Genomic DNA, 15,500 nt, shown 5'->3' on the forward strand with positions numbered 1-15,500 from the left:
AAGTTAAAGTTTGTGAAAGGCTAATCCCTGGGGGGGATTTTCCACTACAGGGAAACAGGAGACAAGACAGAAGCTTGTGAAACCTTCCTCAGAAATCCCTTCTGATTTTACTCAGCATAGGACCTCAAAATAACCATTGTGAAATGATATAAATTTGCTATCCCCTGTCCTCTACAGGTGAGAAGCTTGATGGGGTGGCAGAGGGAGAAGGGACATTGCTTCAACAACAGCCAGAAAACTCAGTCACAGTCATGAGATGTGAGCTGAGAGCTCCACAACACCCTGGTGTTTGTGCTGCAGGAACAAGCCTGGATGGCTGAAGTGTAGCCTTGTGTGTAGAACTTATTTTGAGAGCCAGCAGTACCTCCTACAAACTCTTTTAATTGACATCCAAGGGGCAAGAGAGGTACCTGTGCAAGCAAGAGCTGCGTGGGCAGCAGCTTGGAGTTCACACAGACAATTTCCAATGCTGGAAGTTCAGTTTGGCATTTAGGAGTAACTCCAGCATAAGGGACAGAATTTTGAGTTTGAGACTATTTACACAGCATCCTGCTATGAATTATTTTCCAGGTAAGGCTCTAAAGAGGGCCATGCCTGGATCTTTATCTTTCTTTTGGCAGACACCCCTCAGAAAATGCCCTGAAGAGAAAGGCAGAGATGTTGCCTAGCTCTGTGCTTTGCCTTAGCTACCTTGATACAGATTCATTAGTAAGTTGAACCCTTATGCTGTTAGAAATATGTGGTTTATTTCCAGCATAAGTATGCCCAGTTTTAAATTTCAGGCTTGGTAGATCTTTGTCTATAGAAGATGTCCCAATGACTGCAGTCAGTGCAATAAAGTCAGCCCGATGTCTAAAAATAAACCAGAGAAGCTGCATTCCTGTAATGAATTCCAATGTATTAATCTTTCAGCAGCTTTTGTCTTATAGCTCCTTTTAATACATATTTTCATTATCCTGTTACATCTAGATTATCTCCAATAATAAAAAAATTAATTTTCTATTTTAATTTTCAATCATGACCTCTTTCTGTATCCTGTGTATTCTCTTACTCATACTTCTCAATACTCATAAAATCTAATTTTAGCATCCCAGAAATGAACAGAATTGAAATTCACATTTAAAAATTTTGGTTTTCAAACATTTCTAAAAGTCACTGTTTTAAAAGCAGGACTACAAAAAAATGTAAGATTGCCAAATCAAGGCTTTAAAAGTAAGGAAGAATCAGAATTATTCCATTTGCTTGCATAACCTTAATTCACGAGATATGCACATACACACACCCATATATATGTATGTACATGTAAAAATTATACACATATATATAAATGCTTCATGTAATTGACAACACAACTTTATCCCTGGGCTGCTCAGGTGTGTAGGAAACAAAGCTTTTTTAAGCTGTCTCCTTCATAAATTTGAAAGGGAAAAATCATTAGCTCTTGCCTTGCAGGAATGAGGGCATTACTCAAACCAGCAGATCAAAAAGAAATTTGCAACCATAGAGACCAACAGGGAAAACAAAATTACATTTTCTTTCACTCTGTGCATTCCTTGCCATAGGTGCTTGTGTGAAACAAAAGCAAAAAGACCAACCCACATCCCCAAGAAACCAAACAACAAAATCTCTTAAATAATCTATATAATAACAGCTATGCAGACAGAGACTGAATGAAGCCTTAGATGAATTCACTTTTAGTATCTTTTAACCACAAAGTGCCTGCCACCAGGACTTTTAAACTAATCAGGGTTGGATCAAATCAAATACATTTCTGAAATACAGTGCAAAACTCCTTGTCATTAATCAAAGTGTACTCTAAACCCTGTTGCTTATGTAGACTGAAATATGTATTTAGTCGAGCATTTTTCCCAGTGAAATCAAAGCTATTCATGCAAACCCTAGAAAATGGCTTTTTGGGGGTAAAGGGACTACTCCTCACATCAGCTGCAAAATAACACACCAGCTATTGCTGCAAAATACCACCTAGAATTCAGAACTTCACATCTTCAAAATATTGCAAAAACCAAAAAGAAGAAATAGCAAGGAAAGTAGCATCTGTTTTTCATGCACCGTTGCTTTACAAACACAATAACTGCATTTTTCTTAAAATACAGGATTTTGTGTGAAAAAGATGAGGCATCTAGTAGCTAAATTATAATTTAATAACTAGCACTCCTTCCTGTTTTTAATTCAGAGATGTTAAGGTTCTTCAAAACTCTGATTTGATCCTCACTTTCCCTTCCAAGCTCTTCAAATTGAAAGATTAAATAATAATTTTGAACAGCTTGGAAGGGAAAGTGAGGATTAAATCATAATTTGGAAAGTAGGCACATTTTATGCCACATAAGCTGAGAGAGAAAATAAAAAAGAAGAAAAATACCCCAAATTTTAAAAGATGTTAAAGGGAAAGACTCTTAAACTCAGGAGTATTTCAATGCCTTTCACAGTAACATGAGTCACACTAATTTTAATTTTCACAGAGCAAATTCTGTGCCTCCCAAGTGAGCACAGAAGCCAAAGTGCTTCCAGAGCATCCCCAGATCCTTTTTGGCAAGGCCAGCAGGGGCAGCTGCCCTGGGTGAGCCCATGAAGCCCCAGCCCCCAAGCCCCAGAGGCTGTACCATGGTGCGGGAGTTGCGGTGCCCTTTGTAAACCATCTTTATCAGGGGGCGCCTGATATTCAGCGTCTCCAGCTCCTCCATCTCCTTCCTCTCCTTCCTCCTCCTGAAGAGCTCCTGGATGCGGGCCACAGCGGATCGTCTGTGAATCCAGAGAGAGCAGCACTGAGAGCCCCTCCCCACACACTGCAAGGGGCTCCCAGACATCAGCATTAGGCACTCCAGCACATTCTCCATGAGTTTGACACAGACATCAGCATAATCCCAACTGTAAAATTACAGACGTGAATTTTTTCCATCCTGGCTTACAACAAGAATAGCATGCAAGACAGTGGAATGTCAAGTGATGCCAGGTTTTATTCCCCCTCTGTAGAACAAACTTCAGCTGCTGGCAAAATTCACATGCTATTTTATTTTCATCCTCCACCCATACTGAGGTAGCAAAATTCTGAAGTGAAAAAAAAAATCTATGCCAGAACAGAAGTTTTTAAAAAGCCATTAAGGATCTAATGTGTCTCTCAGTGTGATTTGGTTTTTTATAAGATCAAAAAATTTTTTCAAATAAATCTATGCCAGAACAGAAGTTTTTAAAAAGCCATTAAGGATCTAATGTGTGATTTGGTTTTTCATAAGATTTTGTCCAATGTATTTCTCGTCAGTATTTCTCTATGACAAGACTCAAGATTTACACAGCTTTTAAGAAGCTCTTACTAAGGAAAAGGTGATTTGAGATCAATTATTGGAGCACCTATCCCATATGGTAGCAGTAAGGTTTACAGCTGGACATTTCCTAAAATACCAGAGGAAAAAAACAAAAGCCAAATTATGTAATTTGTTTTGTGACCATTTAATCCAGGAACTTATTATTTTATTAATCTGTGAAAAGACCTTGGTGTCAAATTTTTCCTGCTTAACTGTTCAGTTTGCAGATCCCCATAATTCCAGCTATGACCAGACAGTCACATCTCAGTTCTTTTTCTTCTGTCATTCCTTGTCATTATTAACTTTGAGGTCCTGAACAAAGTCCAAGGGGAATGTCACTCTCAAGAAGAAGCAGGTAAAGATTTTAGCAGAATGCAAGGAGTGAAATTATTACAGCAATTTATATGATCCTAAAAATTAAACTGATCCAGGAACCTCACTACACTGCTGCCAGAAAGTAACTTGAATTTGTTTTTAAGTAATGTTTTCCAGTGTTTTAGTCATTGATCCTGGAGACTCCAGCAACAAGTCCTCTACTCCAGAAAAAACCCCTACCAGATCTATCTGATCACTAATTCTCTCAGCCAGTGATCTGCTTAGACTTTTGTCCAGTTTTTTCCCACAGGAGAAAGTTGCACCAGAAAGTTAAGGTGAAATAAAGTTATGCTACAGCTAAGCAAAGGAGAATGAATGTAAGTCATTAATGCAAATTTATTTACTAAAAAAAAACAAATAAACCAACAAACCACACACTGTTTTACTAAGACAGATCACCTAATACAGCTAAGCTTTCAAAATAAATTTTAATACTTTTTTTATAGAAACCAGAAGAGTTTTGAAAGCACCAGTCAATAGATCCACTTAACAGTGTGCTATATATTATAACACATTTCTTAGATGTTTGCCCAGCAAACAGCACCAGAAAAAGTAGACTACTACTACTTCCTTGGTGAGAGTTTTCTATCCTTTCAAACCCCAGACAATTTCCTGGTTCATCTTTTTTATACTACAGTAAATAAATACACTGTATTTTTCAGTTATTCCTTCTAATATGCCGAGTTTCAACTTTAATCTTCAACAGATTTAAGAGAGTTCTTCACAACATCATCATACAACAGAGGGGTAAAAAAAGAAGCCTATGTTCTTTATCTACTGTGCTTCAAAGATCACTGAGTTATTCTCCTCACCAGTTTGCTTCTACTTAAAGGAAAAAGGGTGACAGACACATGATAGGCTGCATCAAACACTTACAGAAACTTCAAACCATTATTTGTGCAGATTTGGGTTTTACTTGCTTTTCAAAAAGGATGGGGTTTGTGTGAGAAAGTAAAAGCATCTATCATTTACTGTGATTCCTTTTTGTAATTTTGGTGCATTTATTTACCTAAATTAATTAAAGATGTGCAGTGAAGAGGCTGGGAAGTTAAACATCACTAGGACTGAGAGAGCAGCAGACTCATCCAGCTGTTTCAGAAGGGTTACTTGCTGGACAGCAGTAACATGTCTTGGGATTAGAAGATGATATTAAAGTAGCTAATTGGTAAAGCAAAGTAGTTTCTTGCACAATTTTTCATCCAAACATCTCTATGAAAATTGATCTCCTCCTCTCCATTTCCCTAGGCTGAAATATGCAGACATTACAAAAAAACCTCAATACTACTCAGCAATCCGAATAATGCATTTTTAAATAAGAGCAGAAGCACAGAAGCAACTTTTGGTTAAAACTGTCTTTCAACTAAATGGAGTTCTGAATTTAACCTCCTCATTTGGGGCCTCATTTTAAAAGGCAGGAGTGAATTTCTATTTAATTATCTTGGACACCAATGATTACCTTCACCAGGGAGAAGGCAGCCAAGCACACACAACTGTCATACTGGGATTGAGCCCTGCAGAAAGCAAGAACATGGCAGAGGCAAGTCTGCTCCAGAAAACATAAATATGAGCCCAATTTAGTGACATTTCAGAACAAAGAACATTCCAGGAAAAAGCCTTCTCTCCGAGATATATTACTTGGTGATAACTACAGATTTTCTAAAATTAAGTCATACATGTGCAAGAATTTTAAAATCTGACATAGCTGTTTTCATTTGTATTTGTGATGAGCAATTCCTGTCTTTGCCAACACAAACACAGAAGCAGCCTCATCACTTGGAGCATCAGTGGGTACAGAAGTGTGCTGTGCAATTTGAACTTTTCTGAGGTCAGCTTGAGCTGAGCCTGGCTGAGAGCTGCTGCTTCCCTTCCACACTGCTCTTCCAAGCACAAAATGTCAGACAATGGAAATTATGCACATGGAGTTGGCACTCAGGCAACCCCATCAATGGGTTCAGCTCTAGGAAGTATTCACAGGGCACTGCTTTTCCCCTTATGATCAGCCAGGTTTAAAGTCCTCAAAGTTAATAGTTGTAATTAATTATCAAAAGTCCATTTAAATTAAGCCCAAGGTTAATGGAGTAGGGATTCAGAAGTGCAGCCATATTTTTTTAGTTAAACATAGGTTCAAGATAGGCAAACAAAAAAACAAACCCACAAAAATCCTGTGATGCAAACTGATCCACAGCTATATATTATAAATGGAGAGAAATAGAAAATATGTATACACATAAACCAAGTCTTAAAATATAGAAGTTGTCACACAGGGTGTTTTCTGTATATTTAGAAATTCTGAAGCGTAATGAGAATTTTTTTCAAAACAAGAATCTGTACAATTTGCACAACTAAATAACTGGTTTGTTTGTTAAAGGACAATAATGTAGTGGCTGCCATAAAACTCATCTGGTACCTGAGATAACCCTGCTTCTTCCAAACACCATTATGCCAGGCTGATAATGGTCAGTCTCCTGAGCTCAGCTGGGAGCAGAGCTCACGTCTCCCTGCTTCCTTGCTCCATCCCTCTTGTCTCAGCTCTGCACTGAGTATTGAGCTCAGTATTGATTCCTTCAGCACTGAGGATTTTTTTCACTTCCCAAGTTTCCAAATGTACTCACACACAGACAAACATGCTCTGTTTTTCATAGTAGACAGCTTTGGGCTGGAAGGGACCTTAAAGATCATCCCCCAAGCCCCTGTCAGGCGCAGAGAGATCTTCCACTGTACTGGTGCTGAGGACCACAAACCCTGATTCCTTCTCTTGAGCTCTCTAATGTTAACATCTTATTTTTAATCCACTCTTGTTGCCACCTTCTCCTTTGCACTGTCTTCCCTATCCAAAACAATTGCAGAGAACCTAAGGCTTATAACCATTAACTTAGATCTTATTTCTCCAGTGCCTTATGGTCATTTGGACAATGCTCTCAGGCACATGGTGGGATTCCTGGGGGTGTCAGTTGGACTCAGTTGTGGGTCCCTTCCAACTCAGGGCATTGCATGATCCTGATATTATTTGTGTGTGGATCTAAACCACTGCAGCAAACCTTGAGCCAGGTCTGGCATTTCTTCATTGATCCTATAAAGGAATCCACTTGCAGCTACCACTGATCTGCCCAAGAATTCCAAAGGCTTGTCTTTGGAATTATACCACCATATTAAAATAGATTCCTTGACTAAATGCCAACATTTGATTATATTTCTGAGATTGATTACTTCCTTTAGGAGCCTCTGAACCTGTGGAAGAGATTTACTGCTGCTGTCAAATTTCAAGCATTAAGACAGCTCAACACCAAAGGCAAAACCATCCTGTTAACAGCACACTGACACTACCCCTAAAGCCCAAGTTATTTCACTGTTGATCATACAAAACCAAATGTTTACTGTAATGCCCTCCTAGGTAATTTCCAAGCTTTCAAACACAATCAATATTTAAACTATTCTCAGTAACAAAACATTTAAAAATTTTCACCTGATATGCAGATGAATGATGATGAAAAGCAGAGAAAAAAAGACTGATAAAACATTCTATGCTGAATGCATCATTTATTTTATATTAAATTTATAGCAATATGAAACTAATATTCCCTTGGGCTGTGCTGAAGAGCTAAAGAACTCCTTGGTAAGCATGCTGAATATAGAAAGAATGCCTATTGTAAAATTTCAAGTACAAACAGCAAAGATTCCTGAACCTCTAAGAAAGCTGACGAGTTAAATCCAGGTATTCCAATTGCAGCAAAGATGAAAATATAAGACAAAGAAATACAGATCTGCACCATTTTCCTGGAGGCATTTAAAATAGAGGACTCAGGCTAAGTCTTTTATGGAACCTCATCCCACACCTTTGCCTTTTCAGCCACAGAAAGCCAAGATGTTCATTTTCATCATTGTAACAACTTTAGGCCATTTCCCCTGTAGATGGCCTCTGGCTGAAATCACAGCAGAGAGTTGCTCCCTTTTACAGCATGTGGCCAAACACAATTACCCAAATTGTCTTATATGTTCTTACAACTGCTTCCCTCAAGTATTTCAATGTAGAATATGAGATCAAGTGATTTTTTTTTTCATTTAACGTCATTAAAAGCAATATTGTGTAAAATTTAGCATCTATCTTTCTAAATGTGTATTGCCCAGTATAGCTCTAATAATTATGCTTAGCTCCACAACCTTGTTCAGGCAAAAAATATAAATGGTTTTTGATCCATGTAGTCTTATATTTTTGTCCAGAACTGGATGTTCTCTACTACCAGACAAAGCAAGTCAGCAGTAGCCCATGCAAATATAACTCATTCCTTAGCAGCTCAATTTAAAAAAAAAAGAAAGGAATGTTTCTTTTCACAAGCTACACACTTTTCAAATTCCATTAATTTCTATGGCACACGATAAAAATGTTAATAGGTTGTAAAATGTATACACTGCCATTTCTTTTCAATTTCCATGCAACACATGCAGCTAAATATAACTCAAGCAATATGCTCTGTAATTCATAGCATTTGAAGTACAGCAATTCTTAAAATGCCAGTTAGATATGAAAAACCAGAACCTGATAAATCCAATATATGGCAAGAAAAAGGAGGGGGGGAGGAATAAAATAATGAATTACCTCATTATTCTATCACCTATCGCTGTTCCTCTGATATTATATCTAGTAAAGGGAATAACAACTGAAGTCATTCACAAATGCTAGGTACCATGTTTTCCAAAGGTTAGCATCTCTTACAAAATGTGCTCTATGAATTCCAACTGAGAAGGCTTCTTCCCAGTGTATGAGTCAGTACATGAGACTACTTGTATTTCAGCAAAAATAGTGTTCAGATTATATAACAGTACACAAAGTAAAGTTATAAAATGCAGTAATTCTTCATAGATCACAGCAGCTGTATCATCATTTCCATTTTACATTAGTATTTCTTTAGATTTTAACCTTAGTTAAAGCTAGCTGTAGCTTTTTCCAGGCTTAGCCTCCACCCCCAGATCAACTTCAAAGTCCAAACAAAATTAATTCAGTCATTTAAGTAGGAAATCAGCCCTCAGAGAGCTGTTTTGACTAATTTGTAAAAATTAAGATCAATCCATTAAAAACTGTACTCTCTGCGTATGAAGAACATTTTGCATAGATTTTTTTTTCCCCTCCCACCGATTACAAGGTACAACCCTCTGTTTGAACTAAACTTGCTGGACCCAGAAAGTTTTAAAGGAGAAATGCCCTTGCATATGTCCAGACTGAAAGACCTGCATATGTTGCCTTATTTGTCAGAGAAGGCACCTTTTCCTGGGGATTCCCTAAAATGTACAGGAAGTTATTTACTTTGATGAGTATCTAGCTAAACTGCTCTGCTGTACAGAAAAGGTTTTAATTTTTTTTTCATTTTAAAATATTCTGTGCATTTCCTTATCCATTTTGTTAAAAAGAGCATGCACTGACTGGCCCAACAACATGAAAAAATGAAATAATTGCTTAACTTCTTCTAGTCACTTGTGAAGACCATTCCTACAGTGATACTCAGTGACTAAGAAATGCTGCTGAAAAAAAGATGTCACATTCTCAATTATTTCTTTTAAAGAAATGTCCTGTGTCAAAACTCTTCCTAGCTGACTCCTAGTCAACATGCAGCTGACTTAGCCAATCAGTCAAAGGATCATGGTATTTCTCCACATTTTGCTGCTACTATTTAAAGTCCTTTTCAAAATATTAAAGCAGGTGCAGACTTTGCCCAGTCCTTCTTGATATCTCAGCTTCATGTCAGTTGGTGAGAAACCACCTATCCTCATTATGTTCTGAGATTTATAAGTATCCACAATATGAGATTATTTGAGAAAAAGATCAAACCCTCAGCTTGAAAACATTACAACTACAAATAATATTCAAATAATGGAAACATTGTACAATTAGATTTGCAAAATAAACAATATTTTTAATAAATCTGAAATCTACATCCATCTTAGTAAAAATAAGGTGAGCTGTAGCAGGAAGTTCTCAATTTATTTAGAGCTCTGTTTAACAGAGCTATCAGAAGGGTAATTTTGCCACTTTTTTCCTTAAGAGGAAGCTACAGGTCATGATTTCAGAGTACAGAATCAGAAATCTACCCTTCTTTTTCAGTGGAGAAAACTGTACTTCACAGTGGCAAATGACTCAGACAGATTCCTTTATCTGAATTTCTCCACCTGTAGAATATTCTGCTCAATGTAAACAAGTGGTATTTCGTTTATGAGAAAACACAGCCTAAACAAAAACAAATTGATTGTAGACAAAGTCAGTAATGCTACATATTGGAAAAGGCTTATAAGTCAAATATTTTTTTGCATTCTGTCTCAGAAGGCTACAACAGCCTTTTTTAAATTTTTTGTCCTATAGAAAAATGAAACTTTTTTTCTTCATTATATAAAATATGTTCACAAAAGGTAGATTATTGCAGACTAGTCTTTCTTCTTCAGAAAAATAAATAAATAAAACACAGCAAAACCAAACCAAACCTACAACAAAAAAAACCAAAGCAGCTCCCCCTAAGTATTCTACAGAGAAAAAAAAATCTACTTTATTACTCAGATATTAATGCCATTAATTATCTTATGACACATTGGAAAGTAAAGCATTAGATAAACTCGAAAAAAAAGAGATTTAGTAAATGAATTGTTAGATAACACAATTTACTGAGTGAGGAAAGAGAAAAGAAGCCTACAGAAAGCATCCTGGAGGAGTGGAGCCCCAGACTTGCAGGCAATTTTGTGCCATGTATTGCTACTGGTCCTTGAGCAGGCTGTAGGAATGGAACCATGCAGCACATTGAGGGTGGGGAACTTATTAATAGGGGGGACTGTAGGGCCTTGAGAAAAAGAAAACCAGCAGTATAAAATTGAATTATACACCTCTGAGCTTCCTTCTGGTAAAAGGGAACACTCATTAATTAGGAATGACAAAGTAGGGAAGAGTGCAGGGCTTGTGTCTGACCACGAGCCCCACTGGAACAGTGACAGGCAAGAGAGAAGGAGGACATAGCTCCAGCTCATTGTGCTCAGAAAATCCTCTCTAGACCAAGAGTAACAACCACAGAATTACTCCAGCAAAACCCAAACAGTGCAGGGGGCTGGGCTACCACATTCAGGCAAAAAGTGAAACATGAAGAGGAGACAGAAACCAGCATAATGACAGGAAACTCATTAATTTTTACTACTAAGAGTGAGAAAAACTTGGCACTCAGTCTAAGGAGACAAAACCTGAAAATGGACAGGATGAACATCATTCAATGATGAGCACTGGGTGTAAAAAATTATTTCAATCAAAATAGAATGTTAGCACAGAACAAAACAACTAATTTTAGTTCATGTATACCCAAGGCAGCAGCAATGCTTTGAGTTAGCTTCCTACTCATTAAGGGACATGGGGGATTTTATATAAATTTGATCAGTTTTGTGAAAGGGATTTTAGGCTATAACAACTGCCATGGTACTACTAGAGAGAACTTCCAGTTCCTTTCACTCTAATATGAGTTATAAATACTAACAGGGCTTAGAGCTATAGCTTTTAGGACATGTGTCTGCTTCCTTTCTGGAGATCCAAATTCCTTTGAGCATACACAGGATGTCTTACTTTTCCTAAATACCTCAGAGTACATTTGGAAACTCCTAAAACCTGAAGAATAGGAGGAAATGTAATGCTCAATAGCTAAACTGGAAAACTTCACTGCTTGCACACACACAAAAGCAGAACAAAATGATCTAGTCAGGTATTAAACCTGAGCAATGAAAGCCTGCAGGAAATCCTAAACCAACACTGACTACAAAGCATGAGATTTTATTTGGGGGGAAGAATAAGGGAGCAGGGGACTGCATAAAGGATTTTAATGGTATCATTCAGTTAGCTGAATGATCTTTCCTAGGAGATAAATTTAAACTGTTACAGGAAAAAAATCTCACTGCACAGAGAGGAAAGAAAGCATGTCAGATAAATTGTAACTTCATTTAGGATGTCCCCACTAGTGGGAAATGGAAACAGCTGTGTGATACCTGGAAGTGTAATTCTTACCACATTGCTACAGAACTATTACATTGTAGAGACAACATGGTGCATGAAGAGAAGCTATGAATCCTGCTTGAAAATGGAGATGGGATTAAAATTGCAGGGCTTTTCACAGCTTGCTCTTCAATCACTGCATCATAATGAACATTGGCTCTGCAGGGGAAACTATTTCTGCCATTCCATATCTGCCTACAAATACTTAGTACTGCATGGAAAGTTAATGGGTTAAGACAGAATCTGTGTATATTGGCTTCTTCATAAAAACTGTCATTTAGTGAGCAGAATTACTTGTGCTTTGTAATAAACAACCACTGACTGTTCTTTTTGCCACTACTGACAATGTGCTGGCTCACGATTTCTATTTTAACTGCAAATTATTCAAAACCCTGCCTAGAAACAGCCATTAAATTCTCCCTGATTTCCTAATGAATACATATTGTAAATTCCTGTGAAGAATCTTCATTGCTAGCACAAGAAATTAATAGCACTGTCTTTGAACAGGAGTACAGCAAAGGTATGTGACATGAGGTTAAATAACATCTAAAGCTAAAGGTATTGTATGAAGTCTAACAACAGCAATGTTGCTTAAATAATTTTATAGTTTTAAAATTAGTAAAGAAAGGTATTAAACCAACAATAGCAAATTGAGGGTTCCGTTTAATGAATGATCAAACAAGTATGTACAGCTCTTCATGTAAAAAAAGCACAAAGCTTACTAAATGCATCTTTTATTCATGCTAACAGCCAGTCTACCTTTTTTTTTAACTGACATACATAGTAATATTTAATAACCAACAAAAGGAAAAGGATTACAGTTTCTCTTTCAGAGAAAAAGAAGAATGAAAAATTGAACACATCAGTTTTAATATATGAACTACAAACACACAACTGCTGCACAAGAGCAGTTAAAAGCTCTTGCTTTGCCAGAATAAGAACACCTAAAGTACAACTGAAAGAAAATGTAGGTCCCGGTCCCCAAATCTATGAACTTTCTATACTTACGACTAGAGGGAGATTAATAACAAATAAACTGCAAATATTTAGCACTGAAGCATTCAGTGGGCAAGAGATCAGCATAAGCAGGTATTAGATCTGCAAGAGCCTTCCTGGCTTGCAGGGAAAATGCAGCTGTACATATCTTACACATAGGCAAATTACACTCAGTCATCAAGCTCTTGGCCAGTTGTCGAAGAACAACTTTAAGGATATGAGGGCTGAGTTTCTCAATCTTTCATTCAAAGCAATAAACAAGAAAAGAGAAAGGAAAAAAAAAAGCCAGAAGCATTTTGCCAAGCAGAGACAGGTATTGGCCTCACCTGTGGCCAGGGCCTCCTCGATACCTGGCCCCCGGGATGAGGACAGGATCGTCATCGCTGTCGTCGGTTTCCTGCAGCGCCGAGCTCCTGGTGGAGGCGTCGTCCGGAGCCGCCAACCCCGAGGACTCCGGCTGGGACTGAGGCTCCTCGCTGGCCAGAGGGCTGGTGGCACTGGGGTCACTGCTCTGCCTGCAAAGGGCTTGGTGTGCCCCCTGCTCACAGGAGGCTTCTTCCTCTGTGTTCCCATCGACAGCATCAGCATTGGGGCCGGTTTTTTCTGCTTGAATTCCTGAGTGCTCAGGAGCAGGTTTATCTGATACTGCTGAAAAGCAAATATTGGGGAAAACAAGTCACAATAACAACTATAGTCTATTTTAGAAATGGTCAGCAAAGTTAAATTATGCAAACTGAGTTAATATTTCATTCTCTACTTCTTCCTATAACTACTTGAAAGAGTACAGATACATACTTGCTATGTACAGATACCTACTTGCTTCTGTTGTCTCTGCAGCTTCATCTGTACCTTTCAGCTCTTCAGCACTTGCATCTTCCTTGAGAGATTCATCAGGAACCCCTAAATTAAGCAATTTAATGGTAAACCAATGATTTCAATTAGATGCACATCTATAATGTAAGCAAGTCTAAACAACACCAGCACTCCTAGAAGAAACCAATCGAAGCAATCCACTCCAAAGTCAATGTCTCTACTGAAATCTCAGCTATCAGTTCCATAAAAATCAGTATATATAAACCTATCTAGTTGACTAGGTCAACACACTAACTGAGAAAAATTTAGTCATTTCTTGTTCCTTAATGTATTTAGCAGCCTATGCTATGAGAACTTAAGAAGCAAAAATAGCATTTGTACTCTTAATACAGACACTACCTATTATTTCTGAAGACAAATGAAGTTATCAGTCTATTAAAAGGGATTTTTTTTTTTGTATTTCTCTGGAAATGGTCATTTGACTTGACTGCCCTTTTGGCAACGAACTGAGCAAGACAACACATTTAATAAAACAGTGAAAGCTTGAAAGAAACACAACAGAATTCCAAGCACTCATTTATGACTGCAAAGTGCAGTTGTTCTATTTTCCTATACAAATCGAGGCACAATATCCTCTAAGAAGAATAATGTTTTTAGAACTAAAGACAAGGTAAGTTAATGTTCATATTTATTACAGCTATCTCAGGTTAATGTCTTCTTTCCTACAAAATTCATGCTTGATTATGGCTGTGTTCTGCCTTCATGTGCACATATGAGACTGCCAGTGTGTGCAATGGGAGTCAGGGACATTGGAGGGCAGAATTGTTGCCTTAGCATTAGAAATCCCATGTATCTTACTTGTTTCTTCCCCATCAGGCCCTGATTCATCCAAGGTTTTTGTTTTTACAGAGTCTTCTTGGCCTTCAGTTTTGCAATGACTTCCACTTCCTCTAGAGCTTGAATTTATGCTGCTCCTGGCAACATAACATGGAAAAAGAAAATAATTTAGGATCATGTAAATACACAAATAAATAAATAAGATCATTTCAACAGCACAGCTTGACCAGCATTGTCTATCTCACTGCAGTAAAGTGAGAGCTCCTGGCAGTAGCTACAACCAATTCACAGTAATTTCAAAATTCACTTTTATTGTGTCCATTGCCACTCATCCCACACAATTCCTCTGCATCACAGAACCTTGTTCTCTCCTTCCCATCTTTTTTTTTACCTTTAAAGAATATTGTCATTGCTTTTCCAAATATTGTAAGAATTCCAAAGGATTTGCTTTATTTCACTATTTGCACACTTTTTACATGTATAAATAATCACAAATCATCTTATTATAGGTATGACAAGCTATCAACTGAGCACTAATAAATGTCATCCCATTCAATTAAAAATTTGATTCAGAAAAAAGTCTTCAGGTCCTTCAACTCTAATTATCACTCCTGTACCTTTCAAGGTATGGACTTTCAGTTCTCAGAGTTTTGTTATTTCTCAAGATTCACTATAAGCTGGTATTTGACATTTACTCCCCATTCATGTTTAGATAATTATTGTGGGACACCATTTTCTCTTTACAACATGAAAAATGAATCCTCAGGAAATATGTAAAATGTTGTCCTGAATGTCATTGGAATTCACGTTTTTAGACTCTTTAGCAAAAGCTTTCAGGAAATGCAGTCTTGTTGCTGAGCTTTCTTATGTGATGTGGCCTAAAACTCAGGCAAATCATTGGACAAAAGCAGAAAAAAAAGGCAATTATAAGCATGATTCTCAATAATTTAGAGTGTATCTTTACAAATATCTTCTGATTTGTGTATGTTATTAGCAAATATTTAACATGCTACATTGCTAGAAGCAGCACAGATCATGCTTAGTTGAGATTCTTGAGAATTCAGTCTAGACTTCAGGAATTTTATGTCTTATGTTAAATCAGAGCTCTTACTCCTCTTGATGAGCAATATTCTGTGTATTCATTGCTGTACTGG

At 37.4% G+C, this 15,500-nt stretch overlaps 1 protein-coding gene across 5 annotated transcripts in view; it reads right to left on the minus strand.

The window, feature by feature from the left end:
* The window catches only part of DCAF6 (DDB1 and CUL4 associated factor 6), a 58,720-nt gene that overhangs the window by 6,750 nt on the left and 36,470 nt on the right, over nt 1-15,500 (minus strand). For 3 of the 5 annotated variants that reach the window (XM_031058128.1, XM_031058127.1, XM_031058125.1), the window contains 4 exons: nt 14,368-14,483; nt 13,513-13,596; nt 13,023-13,344; nt 2,622-2,760 (listed from right to left, as the gene is read on the minus strand). In XM_031058128.1, the coding sequence (XP_030913988.1) occupies nt 2,622-2,760; nt 13,023-13,344; nt 13,513-13,596; nt 14,368-14,483 (661 nt within the window). Of the gene's footprint in view, nt 1-2,621; nt 2,761-8,289; nt 8,332-13,022; nt 13,345-13,512; nt 13,597-14,367; nt 14,484-15,500 lie in introns of all 5 variants that reach the window. The other 2 variants (XM_031058129.1, XM_031058126.1) reach the window with 2 other exon arrangements.

Source organism: Geospiza fortis, unplaced genomic scaffold, assembly GCF_000277835.1.
Source record: "Geospiza fortis unplaced genomic scaffold, GeoFor_1.0 scaffold72, whole genome shotgun sequence".
NCBI lineage: Eukaryota > Metazoa > Chordata > Aves > Passeriformes > Thraupidae > Geospiza > Geospiza fortis.